The sequence below is a fragment of the Podarcis muralis genome, chromosome 10, assembly GCF_964188315.1.
Source record: "Podarcis muralis chromosome 10, rPodMur119.hap1.1, whole genome shotgun sequence".
Classification (NCBI taxonomy): domain Eukaryota; kingdom Metazoa; phylum Chordata; class Lepidosauria; order Squamata; family Lacertidae; genus Podarcis; species Podarcis muralis.
In genome coordinates this window covers 51,440,492-51,462,876 of record NC_135664.1, presented here as the reverse complement: position 1 = coordinate 51,462,876, position 22,385 = coordinate 51,440,492, and the positions used below count along the sequence as shown (strand labels likewise).

The window sequence follows — 22,385 nt, the reverse complement described above, 5'->3', positions numbered from 1 at the left end:
AGTTAATAACCTTCTTATATTATGGTTCCCAGAACTGGACACAGTATTCCAAGTATGGTCTGACCAAAGCAGAACACAGCGGTACTATTACTTCCCTTGATCGGGACACTATAATTTTGTTGTTGCAGCCTAAAATAGCAAAATATAACCACTCAAGTTCATTTTGATTCTTCCTCATAAACTGGTTCTTCCAAACACATCCCTTATATTCAACTACTTCAAATTTATCTGCATCTCCTGAACACTGAGATAAAAAGATACTTCCTATTACAGTGGACGTTGGGGTTGCAAATGTGATCTGTGGGGGAGGCACGTTCGCTACCCGCACCGCCGTGTCTGCACATGCGCGGGTCGCGATTCAGCGCTTCTGCACATGTGCAACGTGCCGAAATCTGGAAGTAACCCATTCTGGTACTTCTGGGTTCGGCACGGTGCACAACCCGAAAACACGCAACCTGAAGCATCTGTAATCTCAGTGCCGTTTAGAGAAGAAAAATAATATTGATCATTGCTTCAGCATCTCAGCTTGAAAGAAAATTGCTGTTATAATAGAATTTTATTGACTGTGTCCCGTATACGTTAACAAAATAAACTACATTTAAACTCCACATAAAAGTATAGTACATTTAAACCTCTACATAAAAGTGTACATAAAATGAAATTCTCATTGTAAAAACACTTCAAAATCAGGCATTAAAATAAAATATTGAAATAAGGAAGACTGTAGTTGTCTAAAATAAAATACAGATACCTTTTCCTAAAACTGGAGGCTTTTACTGCAAAAGAGGCTACCTTCCAAGTTACATATTGATCACTTCCTTGTAACAGAAAGCTTAATTCTTAGGTTACTCTCCAATAGTTCATGTTCTTTCTTAAGGACTCTGAACAGCAACTATAAAGAACCTTATAGATCCTTATAATCCTCTGGGCCGTTCTATCTGGCCTTCATTACTCTCTGCAGGCCACACCCTTTCCTGGTTCTGTTTTGTACCTTCCTTGATAATTTATGCCTGGGTTATGTGTCCTTAGACACATTAATTTTGCTTGCTTGGCTTGAGGGATGTGTCCCTCTGTCCTCCTGTACAAAAGGAAAACAAACATTCATTGCTCCACCCTCTTTGCATTTGGCCCCGCCCACCCCTGACCTACAGCCCCTGCGGGTGGCCTAGAAGGGAATGTGGCCCTTGGGCTAAAAAGGCTATAGGGTGTTCTCTAATATCAGAATAAAGCTGACATCCAAGAATATAATGAGGCAAATAGAATTGGTGTTGAATTATGCAGAGTTGCATCCATGAGTACCTTTTATATAATCACATCAGAAGTTTATTTACAGTTAATAGCAGTAACCTCTGATTCCATTCTAACAACTGAAGTGAAATTCTTCCATTAAACAGAACACTTTGACCTTCTTCTTCCTTCTTTCTGGGCTTGTCACTCTTTCATCCCCTCCTCCCATTCTCATTTTCACTTCAAGGAAGGCAAATAATAATAATCTTGTGGCTCTGCCTTTTGCTGTATTTGTCAAGTGGTGGGAAATATACCTTTGGGAGTGGGAAGGGCTGGTCGTGTCTTCTGGCTAATTCATATAATCGGCAAAAGGGTGAGCTATTGCATACCCTCCAACATTCCTCAGCTGAAAATTGGGACGCAGCTTGCGCTGCTGCGTGAGTCAGCTAACCACCTCGCCTGCCACAGCAGCCCCTACCTGGCAGCGGCTCACTCCCTTTCCTCCACACTCGCTTCCTCCACCCGCTCTTTACCTAAGATCATGACAGCAGTGGTAGCTTTGGCGGCAGCAGAGAGGGTCTGGTAAGAGTGTCTCATGTGTCTCCCACCTCCGCTCTAGTGGTGAACTGCTTCCCCTGTGCACAAGGGCTCTGCTTCAGAAGGGTTCCTCAAGCGCCGGCTCATCATCCTCACCAAGTTTGGCAGCAGCAATGCTGGAGGGATAAAACGGGACATTCCGGGATCAAATCAGAAGCTGAGATGGCTTCTGTAATTTCAGGAATGCCCCGGGAAAATAAGGACACTGGAAGGGTATGCTATCGTGGGATAGGCCTAATCACATCTCAGCTTTCTCCAGGATGATTAGCCGGGCATACTGTTCTGGAAACAGTAGTTGCAATTGTAATGTCGAGAAGTGTGATTGTCTGATATGTCTTCAGACTATATAGATCAACAGACAAAACAAAGTGCCAGGCTCTCTAGCATGCTTTAGAAAAGCTGTGCTGCTTTTTAGCACTTTTGCAAAGAAGACGATGAGTGCATGGCTTTTACTACATTTACAATATGAGTTGTGACTGTAGGGTGGCAGGACTTCCCAAGCAGATTGAGAGCGTTCACTTTCCACTGCTAATAACCAGAAGGTTCAAGTTGTGCATATGTTTCTACCCTTTGGGAGTTATTGACTGGAATCCAGACTTAGTCATGCCTGGAGTAGAGTCATTGAAATCAATGGAATTTAAGTTAGTCAGGGTGAGTCTGCTCTGAGCACGATTAAGTCTGTATCCTACCCACTATGTCATTGCTGCTGTACAAAAATGTTTGCTTTTAATCATTTCAAGCCAGTTCTAAGCTAAAAATAATTGGATATATGAAGCTATTGTGTACCACATCACCTAAATAGTCCATTTAACCCAGTTTATTAATTGCCTGCCCTGATTGATAGTGGCTAATCATGGTCTCAAGCAGTATGAATGTAAGGGTTTGTCCACATTTTTGCTTGTCCTGCCACTTTTCCTTGGGAAAACCCACTCTCTGCTGAATCGAAGTAAATGTCAGTTGGGTTTTCTTCAGATTGATGTTTGCTCTGATTCAGCTGTAAAGAGTGGGTTTTCCTGGGGAAAGTGGCAGGGCAAACTGAAAACTGCTCAGATCCATGCCTAGAAAGCATGGGACAAACAGAAAACCTCTCAGAACTTTTCTAGGCACCGGACAAGTGAATTGTAAATGAGCCCTAAGGTTTTATAAATACACAAAAACATAAGAAAAGCCTTGATGGACCTTGATCCAGAGTCTATCTAGTCTAGCAGCCTGTTCATAGCCATGGTCAGCCAGATGCTTTTGGAAAGTACACAAGTAGGGGAGATGGCAATTGTATTCCCCTCATTGTTTGTTCCTATTATTTGTTACTAAAAACTATACTACTCATGAACATGGAGGCTCTATTTAACTATTTACTGTTGAGCCTTTTTCACACTCTCAGAGATCAGCACAAATCCACTGAGGATTATTGAAGCTTATCATTTCCATCACACATGGACAGACACTAGCCTTGCAAGGGGGTCTATGGAAATTGGTAGTCCACAGTAGGTGCCAAGATACACTTGTGTTAATAATTTCTAGCACATCATCAGTTGTCAGGGACTGTCTGAATGAAGAGGAGTGGTGGAAGGCACCAGCTGGGGAACCTCCAAGGGAAATCCCAGAGGAGGAATGCTCAGAGCCCGGGAATTGGTAGTGGGACACTGAGGAGAGGTCAGAGGAGTAGCTGGATACTGAAGGGACAGCAAGGTTTAGTGAGCAGGAGGAACCTGTGAGAGGGAGCAGTTCAGACTGAGGCTGAAGCAGAGGAGGTGGGTCAAGAGACTGCTGGAGAACCTGTGGCACTCAAGATATTGTTGGACTCCAGTTCCCATCACCTTGACAATTAGTCATGCTGGATTGCCAAAGGTTTCCTACCCCTGGCATAGGCTTTCCTCTGATAGCTTGAGGGGAATGGGTGTCTGAGTCCTGGGCCATGACTGTAAGTAAATGTATGCACAATTAAGCCCCGAGAGCTCCAGGATCCTCAATCAGGTCCATTGTCTATATGTCACTGGAACAGCACAGATATTCTGGAGAAAACTGAACTGGACCCAGCTTCTGCTGTGTAATGTAGTCATGTGCAGAGTGGAAGTAATGAGGCTGATTGACAGGAGCCAGGCATATCAGGAAACATGCAATACCAAGTAACAGGGCAGTACAAAGAAAGGACATTTATTAGCATAATTTTCCAGTGACACATGAGAACAGATTCTGCAGTTACGAGTTTATAGAGATGTTGTGCAGGAGTCTTTGATTCAGAATGACAGGCAAAAAATATGGCAGTAATAGCCAGCAAAACAGAAGACGTCTCTTGCATATTCAGACTATAGGAGCCTGACATGCCTACCTACTTGTCAGATTTAAACAGTGTGACTGAAGCAGAAAAAATACACAACTCATTAAGACTGTATTGAAATAAGGAAGACCTTGAACTGAGTGGGGGCATATGGAGTGATTGCTTCTTCAGGGATGCTAGGCTTTTCAATTAGAACAGGTCATCTTCAACCTTAACATTTTCTAAATAGAGCTAATGTGGTCTCAGAGCTTGGATAGAAGTGGGCTCACATTTTGGCCCCTTACTCAGCCCCTTTGGCTGAGGGGCTGGTAAATAAATAAAGCCAATAAACTTGCCCAATAAACTGGATTTATGTGCTTCTCTCAAACATACCCTTGCTTTCCTGTATAAGCGGTGTATAATAAGTCTAACTAATTCACATAACAACTTTAAATCTGCCCCCCCCCCCCCAAAGCTGAGTGAATATATGTTGGCTTGGCTTACCAACCAGTCACTTCCTTTGCCATCTCCTGAGGCCTCTGACATGCGCAAAAGGCTTGGGAGAAATGCAAGGTCTTCTCTCGTGTGTTGGAGTATGGAGAAGGCAATAAAATATTGTAAGTCTCTCTTGTTGGTTTAAATACTGTTGAATACAACAGTATTTAAAAAAAGCAAATTTTGTTGTGGCACAAACGTTTGTGAACTAAAGATTTTGGATTCTAGTCCATAATAAAGTTGTTTGTCCTCAATACTTTGTTGTTCTATAGGATAGTTTTATACACAGTTCACCTTTGTCCCTCAAAGTGTTGCAGCAGCTATATAGAAGCAAGCTTAGCCAGTGCCCTGCCCAAGCTGTGAATGTTTCCTAAAACACTTTTCTACAACTCTTTGCAAAGCACAGGAATTCTGTGTCCCACGCCCTGGGATTCCGTCTCAGCAGATTAAACTCTGTCAAAAAGATTCCCTGAAGGCAGGATTTTTGAAAAACACAATGATGCATGATGCTGAATTTCTGGAGTGGCTGGACATAAGTAGGACATTCAGCTACCGAGCATGTCACTGCCTCCAGGTAACTGGAGTAACTGCTTCCAGAGTCCTGATTAATTCAGCACAGTCTCCAAAACCTTATCCTCTGCTAACTGTGTGGCAACTACTATTCAGAGCATCAGCAGCTTTGCTTTATTCCCAGAGGTATCCCCACAAGTACAACTGAGTTTGTCACAGGCATCAGTATTGGCATTCTCATCAGAGAAAGGCCAATTATTTAATGGGGTAGGGAAAATGAATCGGTCCTCCATTTATCAATAACAAGATTGGGATACATTAGGACCTATTATTAGGCAAAAGGGGCTGAGTGAGGGGACTTCCTGGATTTGCTTTCAGATGTGTACTTAGGTGTATATTCTTTGGGGAGTGGTGAACATTAGGGCCAGTTTATTGGCTTTATTTATTTACTAACCACTTTGTGCCCTATCTTTTTAACCAAAAGTTTTATGATGACTTGGTCAGCTTCCATGCTGTTTTTCTTCACATAAGTTTTTAAGATGTTGTGTTGTAGGAAAGTGACTAGAAGATGAGGAAATTTGTAATTTGGACATCTAGACAAATGGTCCTGGTGTACACGTTCTACTTGGTGAGCGATTCATACAGGAGAAATGATGTGAGACTAGACAGGGGCCATGGCTTGGTGACAGAGCATGCGCTCTTCATGCAGAAGCACCCCTGGTTGACACACTGGCACCTCTGGTTTAAAACGGGCCCCAGGATTCAGTGCTGGGAAATATATCTGCTTAAGAAGCTGAAAGGTCACTGAGTAGATAGGAGTAGATAGAATTGGGGTAGGTGGACCAATGGCTGCGATTCATTACAATGTAGCTTCGTGTGTTTGAACAGACCTTTAAAATGTCCTTTTAAAAGTAATAATGAAAAGCTGCAGTAGCCTTGATTTTAAAAATTGCACTGAACACCCCCCTTTCCTTCTCTTTTAACTCCAGGTGTCCCTTGCTTGCCAGAAAGTCTGAATCTTCACAAAGACCAGCAAAGGTCAAATAAGCCAGGGGAAGTCCAGATGTTTAGCCAATCAGAGTTACGGACCATCGAGCAATCTTTGCTTGCAACACGTGTGGGAAGTATCGCAGAACTCAGTAAGTACAAAATCATTCCTAACCTTTCCCTCCATTACTTTTTATGAGCAATTATGTTCCGGTTTACATAGAAAAACACATCAGGGTTGTGGAGGGAACCTGCTGTGGCAGGAAGAAGCAGAGTGACTTTTATACCCTACCAGTGGAGCAGTTTGTAACTCAAGTTTGAATAATGGTTAAACACTTTGCAACGTAAGACCCAGGGAAGAAGCCAGCCGTTTCAAGATTGTTCGCAGATTTTCTAGAATATTGCGTTTTTGTATTTCCAGAGATGGAGAATCAGCTATTGTTTGTTTGCTTGTCACAACAGCTCCCAGAGCCACACACATAAAAGAATGAGCTGGTGAGGGGTGGTACAGTGGTCAACATATTGGACTTTGATTGGAGGGACCTCAGTTCACATTTTCTCAGCAATGAAGTTCAGTGGGTGGCCTTGAGTAAGTCCTCCTAGCACAGACCTGTCGTCCATTCCCTACCCTACCCAAAACTTAGACTACTAGCAATTACCACTCTGGCAGAAGACATTATCAGTTGCTCTTGTTGTGCTCTCCTGTGTTCCTTCTCCACTACCCCACAGTTACCCTCTCGCCCCTGAAAGCATCAGTCAGAGTATACCTCCCCTCAAATTCACAGCATGTTCACTCAGCCCTAAAAAGAATGCACCAAGTGAAAAAATAAAACACCTTTGTTTGCACCTCTATAAATGGAGAAGCAAAATGGAGTATTTGTCTAGTCTTTCACTCAACCCTGCTGCTCCTAATTGTCATTGAAGGACTTCTAAAAACTCCCTTCATCACTGAGCCACCTATTCACTGATGTGCTGATTCTACATTTCTTAAAATAGGCAAATGAATCGGCATGTTCTGTCAGAAGCTTCTGCTGCTGCTGCTGTCTCCTGACATGCCGATAATAGCACCACTATTTATTCAGAATGTGTTTACAAGCTCTTGCATTCTTGGAGAGCTTTTGTTCCTTCAGGCATGGTTAATCAACTGAACTAGAGACCCTGGCACAGGGAGGGGGCAACTGGAATCCATGGACCTCTTTCTCTTCTGACATGTCCTCCAGCTGGGGCTGCAACTTCTTGAACTGGCTGTGCATCCATGGCTTTAACACAGCAGGGCACATGGAAATTTAGCAGTGAAAACTCTCCCTGGCATGGCTATGGGTTGATGGTGGTTGTGGGAAATTAACATGGCAGCTCCCAGCCACCCACTGGAATGCTTCCCACCACTGCTGCTATGTAATTCCACCAGGGTTTATCAGCAGAGGATGGAGCCCACTGGAGGGCATTTTCCCCAAGACTCCGCTCCAGCCTGGAGCAGGCTTTAATGGACAGCATAAGGAAACTGCTAGGGCCACTTTTCCAAACACCCCACCAAAGTCATTCTCTTCTCCTCCTAAATTTGTCAAGCTGCCAGCTTTCATGCTTCCTCAACCAGATTTCACCCAAGCATCTGATAAGTAGAATTTTCCCCACCACCCAACTGTCCACAGCAGCTGATCCCTTCTCTACTCTGTCAAAGCCTAGTTTTGCTTCTGTATTGTAGTAGGGAATGGGGCTTCCTCACCGCAGACACAGATTACATCAAGTAATTTAAACAAGACGTTAAACCTGGGTTTGGAAACAAAGGTGCTCGCCTGAGGATGATTGGCAGTTTCTAGCATCCTCCTTGACATGCAGTTTTCATGTCCATTTACGGCTGTTTCCAAAGTAACGTAGTTTCTTGGAATTAGAATATCACTTCTCAAGAAATACACACAATAAAACATCATGTTCGGATGCAAGATCTGTCAAAGAATGCATTTTCTTCCATGGAGGAAAACATTGAAAGCTGAACGGCATGTTCAGAAATACAGCATGGCAGATCCCTCCTGGGAACATACCACTTCAAACTGAAGGTGGAAGCCTGTATTCCTGAATGTTTCTTTGCAGTAAATAAACTCCCAGCTTGTTGAAGCTAAGGACCTTGGTAGTACAGGAATTCTGCCAAAGACAAAATTTTAGGTTCGGGCAAAGCAGGACAAGGTCTAGATTCTGGTAGATGACCAAGAGATTGAGGACCAACATAACAGTAGTTTATCATTTTTTGAACTGGGTGAAATGTATAAAAACATAAATCCAGTCTATCCCAAAGCTACTTAAAGACAGCCTCAAAGTAGAATCATATCACCCAATCTCACTGATAAACCAAGACTACAAAATATTAACATCAATCTTGGCCAACTGCCTAAAATGCTTCCTACACAAACTAATTGCCCCAGACCAGACTGGCTTTGTCCCTGATCGCAATATAACAAACCTCGTTAGGAAACTGCTGAATCTGAACACAGCTAAGCAACCAAATCCACACTGACGATCATGTCCCTTAAAGCCTTTGACTGCATGGAATGGAAATGCCTAATAAAAGTAAAGTGGTACCTCGGGTTACAGACGCTTCAGGTTACAGACTCCGCTAACCCAGAAATAGTACCTCGGGTTAAGAACTTTACTTCAGGATGAGAACAGAAATCGCACGAAGGTGGTGTGGTGGCAGTGGGAGGCCCCATTAGCTAAAGTGGTACCTCAGGTTAAGAACATTTTCAGCTTAAGAACGGACCTCCAGAACGAATTAAGTTCTTAACCCGAGGTACCACTGTATTAACCAACAAGACACTGCAGGGACCTGTCAGGAGTGTCCATGGACCACCGGTACCAAGCCATAAGGAAACCACCCTACTAGAAAAGCTCACAAGCAAACTGAAACTATAACAGGGACAAACAAAGGAGGACACTTTCACCCCTGTGTGGCTCCCCTTTATCACATACACAACTCAACAAGACAATGACCGGTCCCCGTCCCCCCCCCCCCACCGTCAACATATGAATCAATATGGCTAACGTAACCTGACAACGACACCCTCACACAAACAAAACATTCTGCTACCAATCAGCCACAACCAACCATACCTTGGGCTCTCTGACCTCACGCTCAGCCAACAAATAAGACACCAGACATGTGACCCTGACAAAAAAGCTCCACTCAAATATTCTCCCTCATCTCTCCTTTCCCCCTCCTAAAATTTTTCTCTCCATTTTCTCCCCCTCCCCCTCTCTTTCCTCCTCAACTTGACATCGTCTACAACAAAAATTGTTTCAAACTGACTGTAATTTGTTTGTATGAAGGGTTCTACAATTTAAAAACAGAGACACTGAATATACTTTTGTTACTTATGAAAAATCAATAAAAACATATTTTTAAAAAATATAAATTCAGTAAATAAAGTACAATTGAAGTTTAACAATCAATAAGAAAGCAGAACTTAGCTAAGAAAATTCAAAACAGAACAATTTATGTTTTAATGGACAACATGATTGCTTTAATTCTGTCTGCACTTCTGGATAATATCATAAAAGAAAACAAGACTTGAAGATAAGTTGCTTTAGAAGCGCATGACTTACGAATTGTAAGGATAAGCTAGGAACAATTAAGCCAAAACCCATGTGATTAATATTTTCTATTAATATTAACCAGGTAATTAATATTTTGCAGCAAAAAAAGTTGAAAAAGAAATTCCAAACTTGCAACCATTACTTAATCATTTGTGAACCTTTAATATGATGTCCAACTAATTAATGGTTAAAACTCAACTCCTTTTATCGTCTCATCCCTCAAGTCAGAGTTAAAGCTATTGTGCTAAAAATTAGAAATTGCTTAGAAACTAGAAATGCTTAATATTGAATTCTTTTGCTTTTGGTCAGTTTACTTGTCTTATCCTTACACCAGCTTAACTTTGCATCTCCCTCTTTATTTTGGCCATTGAATGATGATTTTGTTGATGCATTACAAATTTCAGTTATTATTGGGAATAGTAATCAGAGCAACAGATGGGCATCAAGAAAGATACACAACAATAATAATTTACTCTTTGTATTTCAGTATTTCATTCTGATATGCTCCATCCTTGATTGAGGACCTGCTGTTGCTAGGCAACTCATAAGAAATGGTCCCTTGTTTAGATTGCTTTGGTTCCAAACAAAACAAGGCAAAGCATTGAAAGGGAAACAGAGGCACAACATCTGGATTAGGAATAACAGCCAGGACTCTTAGGCCCAGCACAATGTTCTCCAATGTTGCATCTCAAATGAAAACTGCCTACCACCTAACATCTTCAAGATACTGAATCATGCTAATGTTAGAATGGTGTGCCTATGCATCCATGATTGGTGGTTTCAAGTATATGCACCTAAAAAGAGAGGAAAGATTAATTTCCCCCACTTGTATACTGCCTAAAAGGGTCAGTTCAAGGTGGTACATAATTTCATAGACATATGCATTAAAACAATACAATCATAATACACTAAGTGAAGTGCTAGCAAATCATATCAAAAAATGCATGGTGTGGAGTACTGTAAATTACAAGGTATTTCCAAAAGGTTTGTTTCTGGCAGCGCAGTGAGCTGGTTTGCACAACACACTAGGACATATCCTTTTAGAGGGTGAAACTTAATTTTTGCAAATTTATTCAGTGAGGGGTCTTAAAACTATGTTTTTGGGTGTGAGGAATTAAAATCTGCCATTTTTGTGATTAGACAAAATTTAGCTTGGTAAGTGTATGTTTGATGAAGAAGCACATAAACTGCTTTTGGAAAACCAAAGAATTTCAATTTTGCCTTCTGAAAATGTCAGGTAATTGGTCCATATCGCATATAAATTATAAAGGGTTCAAACAATAATTCACCTGAACTGAGTAATCTTAGGGTAAGCTCTCAATTTGCCTCTATATTTTGATGGAAGTTGGCTAACCAAACGTTTCTACAAAATATTACATGGTTTCAAGGGATTGGTATGCAATGGCGCACACATCCATTTGGCCCTGATCCTACAGGATGACTGCACACAGAATCCATTCTCCCTTTTTCAATCTCTTGGGGAATTATAAACATCTGAGGGATGTAGGATTCATTCTGATCATAGTCATTTCCTAACAGCAGGAAAAGCGGGTGGGGAGTTGTTAAAATTAAAGGTTTGAGTCATAAGAATATTGTAAAGTAAGCAAAAATTGCAATGCTCTGAAATCATGGTGGCTGCAGTTTGTTGGTTTATTCCTCCTGTGCCAGCGGTCATCTTCTGTTTTTGGTTTTAAGACTATATTTTTCTGGATGATTAGTCTGTGACTTTTTGTATTCTTGCAAGTTACTGCAGCAACAGTTCTCTTGCATGCAGGGACACGTGTGTGTGTGTGTGTGTGTGTGTGTACTTACCAGATTGCTCTAATTGATTAATTAAGTGATGACGGCTACATCACACATATACTTACAGCTATGGTGTCCTTTTGCAAGAATCCTTCTTTGTAGCAAGCCCACAATTTGTGATATCTTACCTATTTGATTTCTTGCCAAATTCCAGCCTGAGCTTTCTACTGATACCCCTTATTAAACCTAAGAAATCTTCATGGCATCTCCAAATTTTACATTGCAGTTGTCCAGCAAAGCAGCGCGAATTGAAAACATACATGCGCAAGAGGAAAGTGTTTATAAAACTGCATATATTGGTGAAAATAACTTATACAAATTCTTATATGGGGGGGAGATTGCTTTGCAAAATGTGAACATTGAGCAAAAGTGCATACAAAAAAGTATACACAAATAGAAATTTGCGCTACAATGATGATGAAGTTTCATGGGAACTTTATAAAAAAATATGGAAATACAGAGACGCCGAGAAACCAAAATGGATACATTTGCCCAACTCTACTTGTAATAGGGTGTAATAATATAAAAATAAGAATCCATGAAAATCTCTCTCTCTCTCTCTCTCTCTCTCTCTCTCTCTCTCTCTCACACACACACACACACACACACACACACACACACAACCACTACCATCACCAGCAGTCCTTTGTCCACTGGCTGCTGGATGAAGCCAGGCTGGCTTTCTCCTTGCCACCATCTTTATAACTGGTTGGCAGGGGACTGTCATTCCATATGAGACTGAGACTCCAAAACCACAATTCTAGTAAATGAGTGTTGCCAGTGGAGTTTTACTCCCTGTCTCTCACACCTACTCCTTTAACTGTAGGTATTTATATTAAGATCATGGTTATTCTGAAGCGTATTCCAGCTCCACATATGTTCCTATTCAATACTGCATGAATACCAGGAAATCTCGGTTATGCAATCATAGGTCTCCAACAGAAGATTAGCAGATGTAGGAAGAAAGAAGAGAGTTTCTGCTTCTTGAAATAGAGGTGGAATTTGACCATATGCTTTCAGTCACAAGGAAAACAAATACTGTGTGCTGAAATGAATTTCTTGCCAGGAGCAACATATTGGAATGTGTCTGGCTCCTTTTGCCAAAGGAAGTCATCTGATTCAGAAACTGTGGCTTCAGATTTGGGTATAACATATGTTCCATGTGCGATAGTGCTATTTCCTAGTGAGAAAATAGCAGCAGCCTTTTCCATTGGTGGGGGTGCCTTTGAGATATTTCCTGAAGGGAATATGTAGATTTGTCAATTTGTTTGTGTAGTGCCACTTACTACACATTATTTTATTTTAATTGTATTCTATTCTCAGCCCAATATAATGTGCTGCTTCCCCCCCACCCCCTTATACATTACTGAAATTGCAAGATACTCACTACCCTGGGCATATTGTTCAACAACCAACTGGTGTTTTGACACCATGGATATATGTAGATGATAGTATCTGTGTGATTGGCACCGAATAACAAAGGGGGTTCATGCATCTTCCCTAAGGATTTTCTGTATTGGCTTTTCTGTATTAAAAAAAAGAATGTAGGAAATAGTACAGTGGTGCCTCGCAAGACGAAAATAATCCGTTCCGCGAGTCTCTTCGTCTAGCGGTTTTTTCGTCTTGCGAAGCAACCCTATTAGCGGATTAGCGGATTAGCGCTATTAGCGGTTTAGCGGCTTAGCGGCTATTAAAGGCTTAGCGGCTTAAAGGCTATTAGCGGCTTAGCGGCTTAGAAAAAGGGGGGGGGCGAAAAAAATTGCAAGACTCGCAAGACGTTTTCGTCTTGCGAAGCAACTCAAAAACGGAAAACCCTTTCGTCTAGCGGGTTTTTCGTCTTGCGAGGCATTCGTCTTGCCGGGCACCACTGTACTGAGTTAAATCAAAGGCAGAGCAGGAGTGCCATGTCTTCATAGTATTAAGCTGCCTTGTACTGACCAGGTGGAATAAAAACATCTCTCCTACATCGGTCTCTACAGCCACAGCAGGCACTGCTACCTTCCAACAGCTTGACCTCACCCCCAAAGGCATACTCCTTCATTGTCTCCCGAGGCAGATGGATGCCAGAGATACTGACCACGGCCTTAGACTGGTGCCACATCTAACCTGGCATTGTCTATTCAACCTGCACCAGCTCTCCAGGGTCTAGGGCAGAATCTTTGCCTTTACCTGCTACCTGATCCTACCTGGGGTTGCCAGGGATTAAGCCTGTGTGCAATGAATGTACAGTGTGCAATGAGCTACAGTTCCTTGGTAAAGCTCTCTAGAGCAGGCATCCCCAAACTCGGCCCTCCAGCTGTTTTGGGACTACAACTTCCATCATCCCTAGCTAACAGGACCAGTGGTCAGGGATGGTGGGAATTGTAGTCCCAAAACATCTGGAGGGCTGAGTTTGGGGATGCCTGCTCTAGAGTCTCTGGCAGGGGTCTTTCCCCTTCTCTCCCACTGAGCATGGTCTCTTCTTGCTCTTTAAAGTGAACCGAACCTGTACCCTGAGATCATCATCTGAGGCCGTTCTTCGTGCACCCCCTCCACAAGAAGTCCAGAGGGTGGCAACACAAGAATTGGCCTTTTGTGCAGTGGCTCCCTCTTTGTGGAATGGTCTCCCCAGAGATGTTCGTCTGGCACCTTCATTATACACTTTTAGGTCCCAGGCAAAAACGTTTCCCTTCAACCAGGCCTTGGGCTGCTTAACATATGATACCTTTTAATTGTGTTGTGGGGTGGGGATTATTGGTTTGTTTTTATTATGTGTTTTGTGGGTTTTTTTCTTTTGTTTTTATGTTGTGAACTGCCCTGAGATTTATGGATGAAGGGCATTATACATATATATATATATATATATATATATATATATATATATATATGAGAGTGCCTGTACTTCTGAGCTGAGCTGTTTGTATGAGCATCACCTGGGTAGTGCATGCTCCACAGCTTCCCAGAATGCCTTAGTCCGTTATAAAGAGAGAATAATTACTTCCTGGCTGCAGAATGTTGTTGGATGTTGCTGTGCCTTCCCATTACTACTTTCACTAATACAAAATGGATAGAAATTGAAATAATAAATAACTCTTTCTTGGAAATGTATTGTTTTGCCTTAGGAGTGTGCTAGCAGGCCTGGTGTTAGGGGTCAGCATGGTTGGGCGCCTGCCCGTGGTCTAGAGTTGATCCTGCTAAGCCTGTAGCATACAACACAGGGGTTGTGATGGTGGCAGGATGGCAGAGGCAGCACCACCAAGCAGGTGGTGTTGGGCAGGGGCTCAGTGGTAGAACCATGCAGAGGATCTGCTAAAGCCTGGTGCCAACGGCACATCAGTAATGTTTGCTCTTCTGAATAAATCTTACAACCTAACATGAATTGCCACTCTTTATGCAACCACAGCCTCTACATTTCAGAATGGTGCTTAGACAAAAGAAGGCCTGAGGCTGAGATATAATTACACCCAGCCATAGCAATGATCCTGACTTCTCCCTTTCCAGGCGACCTGGTGTCTCGAGCAATGCATCACCTGCAGCCGCTCAGTGCGAAGCAACATAGCAACAGCACCCCCATGCACCATAAGCAGGGGTCGCTCTACTGGGAACCGGAGGCCTTGTACACGCTCTGTTATTTTATGCACTGCCCACAGATGGAATGGGAGAACCCGAACGTGGAACCCTCCAAAGTAACGCTACAGACGGAAAGGTAATGATCTCCTTTACCAACAGATCCACAGTTTTCTTATTAGTTACCGAACACGGGCTAGGCACTGTCGATTTCTCCATTCAGTCTCTTTTGGTTATGATTGCTTTTTCTTCCTGGAATAAATTTCGCCTGCCATTAAGTGCTCTGTGGCTGTGACCCAGAATATATCAAAAATGACACCCAGTGGCTACATACTGCAGATTGGTTCCAGATGTCTATTTTGGAGAGATCTCTTTCACCCCCCCCACCCCCCCAAACTTTGTTCTCTTTTTGTCTCTTGGCTGTGCTTGTGATTTTGGAAAGGAAAATTAGAGGTTCTGTTTGTAGCTTAACAGGTTTGGTTTTAAATGTGTTCTTTTTTACAAATTTAATGGGCTTCAGCAACTGTAATTTGGGACTCAGGGACTGAGCAGAATATACGCAGTATGTGAAGAACAAGTTGTGGAGTCTATTACATTGCTAGTAATGCCTGTTGACATTCAGAGGTGACTTTGAAACATGTTCATCATTTAAGCCCTAGTTTTCTGGTTTTAGCCAGACTTAGAAGGCCAAAGAAGGGCCAGGATAACAGTTGCATGCGTACAATGTGTGTATGTGTGAAATAAAATGTCCTAACTTGAGAAATTTGTTTGAAATAAGGGGAAATCTTTTGGGAGATGTTAAAGATCCGCATGCCAGAGGATTCTGGTATAACCTGGGTTGACAAAAGTCAATAATGCTTCTGCTGCCTCCCAGTAGTCCATGAATAGATTTTGGATCTACAACAGCTGTTTGCAGTAAAGCATCTTGTGGGATCTGTGGCTGAGTGTATCTCAAGAAGTCAGTATATTTTGTTATGGGAGAGCTGCATAACCTGTCACCCATGAAGCCAAACTGAGTCCACCAACAAGGCTGGCTCCATATATGAGGGGCCTCTCAGCTACATGTCATCTAGAGGGCGGCACTAGTCCAGTTCAGCTCCCCCACTTCTTTGCAGACTCGCCCTAGAATGGGCTTGCTTTTAGTACGGTGGGTGACAGCAGCAGAAATCTGCAGCAGCAACCTGCCATCTTGATTTTTTCCCCACAATACCTCTACATCACAGATGTTGCTGAACTACAGTTCCCATAATTCCCACTTGTTGGCCATGGTTGGTGTTCATGTGAGTCCAATAAAACCTGAAGGTCCACAGATTCATCATCCCTGCCCTACATAGCATAACTTTGGGGCATTGTAGGAATGTCAGAATGCTTCCCACTTCCTTGCTGCTCTCACACAGTAAATTTGAGGCAAACACAGTTAAGCAGGAGGGACCACCTGAAAAACTACTGGGCTTCAGTAGCTGCTCAACTATGCTGGGTACTGCTTTGGGAGAAGGGTTATAGTTCTATGGTAAAGCATCTCCTTTGCTTGCCAAAGGGCCCAGTTTCAGTCCCAGGTAAGCTGAGGGAAACCCCTGCCCGAAACCCTGTTGAGTATACTGAACTAGATGGGCCAATGATCTGACAGGCAGCTTCCTGTTCTACTTCCTAGCGGTTCAGTTAAGCTTCTGTTTTTGCTGCAGGCTTTCATACATGGCTGAAGGGCTGCATTTGGTTTGGTGAGTCACAATTGTGCAATCCTGGGTTATGGGTTAGGTCAGTTTGACATGTTTCACCTGAGTTCTCTGTTCAAGTGCTCTCAAATTGATAAAAGAAGAAAAGAAAAGGACTTTTGATATATGTAAGTATACTGCTCATATGATCTACTGTTTATTCAGTAGTTATTAATTTATATGCTGTACAATAATAGGGATGGGCAGGCATCAAGCTTGAGGGATCTATTTTGTTTTTCTCAGGACCCCCAAAGTCCACCAGTTGCAGCCAAGTACAAAACGGTGGCTTAGAAAGGGAAGGCAGATTTAGAAATAAAGAGCAGGGTGCCTCTGAGTATATATTAGGACAGGAATTACCGATAGTTTTCAGTACCAAAACTGAGCTCACTGTTTTTTTGTACATTCTTTCCTTGTGTCCCCACCCTCCCACCAAGTTTCCATTTCAACAGCCTAATCTGGGTGGAGTGGGGTGGTAGTGGAAGTTGTTGATAATAGTAAACAATTGGGAGTTAAGAAATCCTTGGTGATTTCCTGAAAATCACCTAGAGATCCCAAACTACGTTTTGCCTGCCTCTGCCATACAGAATGTGGAAGTGGCACAGCCACTGCTAAAAGGACTTAAAATCTACATTGGGCAAACAAAATTAGATGAAAGAAATAGAGTTGCCTGGTTGCCGCCCGAAGCTGCTCTCCTTCACATTTCATCCTTTGTTTGGTTCCTTCACAGGCCTTCCTCATCTGTAGTAGCAAGCAGAAAAAAATACAGCTTTTTATCATGGCAGATGGGGCAGGAGTGGGGCAGACAATGCCCCAGCTGGATCCCCCCCCCCACATCCTTGCCCTCTTCAAGATTTATGAAGCATTTCTTGGTTGCAAACTGGCACCTTTACAAAGAATGGAACAGAACTTAGGGTATATATAGCCAGGTACATAGAACAATGTGACAAGCAGGCAAGGAGAATTAATGGTGATTCACACAAGGTCATGCTTAGTTGTATATATTATATTTTCCCATCGCTGCTTTCAATAATGAATCTTAGTTTGTCTATTCTCATTCCTTTACACTTATGCACATTTCAAATAGCATGAAAATAATAATAAGGAATAAAAATAATAAAAGGTAATAAAATGCAGGCTAGTTTTGACATTTGTCAACAACTGCCCCATCCCCTAATTTAGTTACGTTGCTGCACTTATTAAATTGTTAGTATTCTTGAAGCAGTTGGACTGTATTGAAATCAGACAAAGGTCTGTTCCTTTTTAAGCCCTGTTTGACAAATTCTCTTTCCCTGGAAAACCACTTTAGGAACTGTGGTAATGTGGTAAAGGCCAGAGTAAGCTTTCTGTATTGTTGCCAGGACCTTGTGGTTGGCTTTGGAAGGAACAAAGATACCTTCTGCTGCCTAATCAGATGTGCTGTGGTGTTTAGCAACAGAAATCTCAAGCGCAAAGGATATTATAGAGGCCCAGATCTTTCCATGGACTGAGTTATGTAATCTGCTTTTTCTGTTCCAGTTTTCATGCTGCCTCACAAAAGCAATTGGTTAATGTGGCTTTCAAAAGTTTTCTTTTGTATTTTAATTTCCACCAAAGGGATACTGGTGGTATTCCCTATTGTAAGTCATCCTTTTTAGTGTGCGATTTATTGGAAGCATTTCCCCTTGTGAATCTCCCTCTCCCTCTCTCTGATGCTTGAAAGAAAAATGAAATTATTCTTAGTCACATTTTTTCCTAAGCATTTTGCTTTATCTTATCTAACTTCCAGGTGTTTTTCTCTATTCTTATTAACTTTGCTCTCATATTTGCATTTTGTTTTGTTTATAATGGAAAGAGTTAGATTGTTTCTCATTCCCTGGCTGTTTTATCTTGGCTTTCTAAATTTGACCCTCTGTAATTCAAAGTGAGATGTCCTTGGATGTTGTCACTGTAAGTGGCTTCCCTGCTTTATACACACTGCTTTATAAACAGACACACTTCTTCCCAGGGCCGGCCCACCCATGAGGCAAAGTGAGATGACAGCCTCAGCCGTCAGAATCGACAGGAACAACAGACCTCGATGTACAGTAGATCTTTATTCCCTGCTTGTCCCTGATATAGATCTTCATTCCCTGACAGGGAGGGGGCGCCATTTTGTGGTTCACCTTAGGTACCAAAATGTCTTGTGCCAACCCTCCACCCTCAGACAGAATCTTAAAAATAAGAGCACAGTTGTGCAGATTATTTAAATGGTGGAGCATGAATAGCAAAAATCTATTGCAGGGACGGCTAATCCATCTGTCACATGCACCCCTCATATTGTTTGTGCTCCCCAAGTTCTCCTTCCAAATTTGTCATTAAAAAAAAAAGTTTTGACAGGGCCTCTGCTGTGATGTCAATAATTTATCACCCCAATTTTATCCATTTAAAACAAAAAAAATAAACAAACATATTTCCCCCTGACTTTTGTGCCCCCTCAATGCCCTCCAAGATGTGTCAGCCTTAGGAGGAAGGAGAGGAAGAATAACTATTTTGCTGAGCACTTCAGCAGGTTCCCTCCTTTAAGTAATGCAAAAAGGTTTTGTGGCTTCCCAAATGTGTCCTTAAAAATAAAGCCACACCCGTTTTTACGCTTTGGCCATACCAGAGAGAATATCACTGCAGAGGTGCTGTAGCATTGTATTTTTCAATATCCATACAAGTTGATAAGGATCTGGGAGTGTTTACCTCCAAATAATCTACACCCTCTCAGCCTTTCAAGTCTGCTATTGGTTTTGTTTCTCTCCATTCTGTGTGTGCTTGTAAATTTGATATACCCCCCCCAAAAAAAAAACAAATAACAGTCACATTTCAGGAGGTGAGGGTAGTGTCTTCTCAGTCTTGCTGCTCCACCCTTTTGAGCAAATGGTATCTCTGCTGGGGTGAGGAAAGTGAGTGTGGCAGCACTCCTGTTCTCTACTGCTCCCACATTGTGGTGTTCCCTACTGACATAGTTTATTTCTGAGCATTATGTCCTATTGGTTTTCTGGATATTAAACAAGATGTATAAGTCAGCCCTCCTTTTCTGTTGCTTTACATCTGAAGCCACTTTTTATAGTCCCAACAGGATCAGCAGGACTAAATCAAATTCAGTGGCATGCTTCCTCCTTCTTCAGTGTGCTAACTCAGTAGAGGTGCTACATTGATTGTTGGGGGTTCCTTGCAAGAGCTGGTTGGCACATTGTCTCTGCTTGCTAATTTGTGTGGGCTTCCTTTCCTTGGTAGCACCTCGCCTGTGGCACGACCCTTATCATTGCCCCCAAACTTGCTGTACAGCAACTTTCTTTTCCTATTATTCTGACTGAAAGTGTAGTTTTAACTGTCTTGGAATCCACATTAATTTTATTTGGCAGCATACTGGAATTCCTCTCTGATGTTTGGGCTGTTTTTTGGGTTCATCTTATGGCCTTAGGGTGAAAAATTCATTATACCATTTCTTCTGTGTGTCCCCCCCCCCAACTTTTCTTTTTCCATTGAAGCCTTAAATGATTTGAAAGAGTGTCCACCATCCCCATTCCCTACCCTGCCTTTTAATTTCCAGTCTGACTTGTGTGTGTTTGTCTCATATTGTTGAATGTTATAGCAGGTGTAGTCTCATTTTGCATATGTGTTTTCCTGCCAATGTATAGTGGGACCTGCTAAGAAGTAAAAGGGCAACAGGAGATGGAGTTGGGGCGGTGGGAATGAAGACACATTAAATTAACAATAAACCACCAGAGGGCTTTGTGTATGGCCTATTTTTTGTTTTAAAACTCTGGGAATATATCGCTAATATTGCTGGCTCCTATCAGTTGTTTCCTGACTAGGTGTCATAGCACATGTCTGCAGTAGTTATAACTATTGTTGTACATAGGAAATTTCCATAAGCACAAATGCTTATAAAACAAAACAATTATTTCTTTATTAAATTGATACGACCCCTTTTGTGCAAAGACCACAGGGTGGCTTACAACACAGAACACAAATTTCCGCAGGTGGCATAATATCTGTACAACATAAAAATCAAAGCAGTTCTATAAATACTACTATAATAATAAGGAAACATAATAAGATACATGTTCTCATAATAGCAACGGCATAAAATAGGAGAGGAGCAGTGGGGTGTCTAAGTTACAAAAACAGTGCACAGCAACAAAATATTCTGTCTATCCATGTTGTTGTTGTTTAGTCGTTTAGTCGTGTCCAACTCTTCATGACCCCATGGACCAGAGCACGCCAGGCACTCCTGTCTTCCACTGCCTCCCACAGTTTGGTCAAACTCATGCTGGTAGCTTCGAGAACACTATCCAACCATCTCGTCCTCTGTCGTCCCCTTCTCCTTGTGCCCTCCATCTTTCCCAACATCAGGGTCTTTTCCAGGGAGTCTTCTCTTCTCATGAGGTGGCCAAAATATTGGAGCCTCAGCTTCACGATCTGTCCTTCCAGTGAGCACTCAGGGCTGATTTCCTTAAGAATGGAGAGGTTTGATCTTCTTGCAGTCCATGGGACTCTCAAGAGTCTCCTCCAGCACCATACGGTAATTCAAAAGCATCAATTCTTCTGCGATCAGCCTTCTTTATGGTCCAGCTCTCACTTCCATACATCACTACTGGGAAAACCATAGCTTTTACTATACAGACCCTGTCTATCCATAGGTAGCTCTTATTTCTGACCCCCACTGAAAATGGACAGGAACCCCCCCCCCCAGCTCTCATCTGGGAGCTTTCCTCTCCTCTCCCAGTCTGTTATCCTCGACTTCACTTCCTGCCTTTTCACCATCTATCTGCCACTTTCACATATACCAGAAGTTGAGAATCTTTTTTTTTTTTTCCCTACTGAGGCCGGAATCCCTCAGGTGCAATTTGCTGGAAATTTATCATATGCTAATATGTTTATGTGCAAATCTAGAAATAATTCCTGCAATTCAAATAGGAAAACAATGCATCTTACCACGGTGGAAAAGGCTTGTGATCCGGTGCATTGTGTACCTGCTCAGTTTTCAGGCTAAGTGCTAGTTTTTCATGGACCACTTAAAGGCCCCTGCTTCCCCTCCTTAGGGTTCATTATCTTTAAACCAGGCCTGCTGCAGAAGGCCTTCAAACAGAGGAGCGTCTCCTGTAAAATAGGGCACATGGCCACCTTTTTAAAATTTCCCCTATCAGTCAGGTTTAAAAAAAAATGCTGTGTGAGACTGTAAATCTTTTTTTCTGAGAAATGTTTATTTTTTTTCAGTTGGCAAACATTTCCCACAGCCTTTCAGCTCTTCCTTTTGGGTAGCTTGAATGCCTTGCTTGTTGAATAAGGGAAGTGCATGAACGTTATAAATCTTGCAGTTTATAAGTATAAACAAAAAACGCACACACCTGATTAATTCTTACAGGCTCAGACTTGCTAAACAAATTACAGGTATAGCCCCAGATGCAATACCCCACCCCCGCAGCATATTAGACATTGGGGTCACATTTTTCATCCTTCTTTAGTACTCTATTTTTCAACTCCCCCCCACCTTTAACGTTACAGGTTCATTATTTGCTTGAGAAGGCATAAAATAAGAAAGAGGTTTCAAGTCTCTTAACGATGTCAGGAAACAGAGAGTGGAACACACTGTATATCACACTGAATGGCTATGTGGGATATGCCCAAATGGGTCGTTTTTTTGCTCTGAAATTTGA

The 22,385-nt window shown here is 42.2% G+C and overlaps 1 protein-coding gene across 5 annotated transcripts in view; it reads left to right on the top strand.

The window, feature by feature from the left end:
• Positions 1–22,385, top strand: part of ABTB3 (ankyrin repeat and BTB domain containing 3) — a 205,072-nt gene that overhangs the window by 126,729 nt on the left and 55,958 nt on the right. For all 5 annotated transcript variants that reach the window (XM_077935019.1, XM_028747624.2, XM_077935017.1 and 2 more), the window contains exons 2-3: positions 6,076–6,225; positions 14,942–15,146. In XM_077935019.1, the coding sequence (XP_077791145.1) occupies positions 6,076–6,225; positions 14,942–15,146 (355 nt within the window). The remainder of the gene's footprint in view (positions 1–6,075; positions 6,226–14,941; positions 15,147–22,385) is intronic.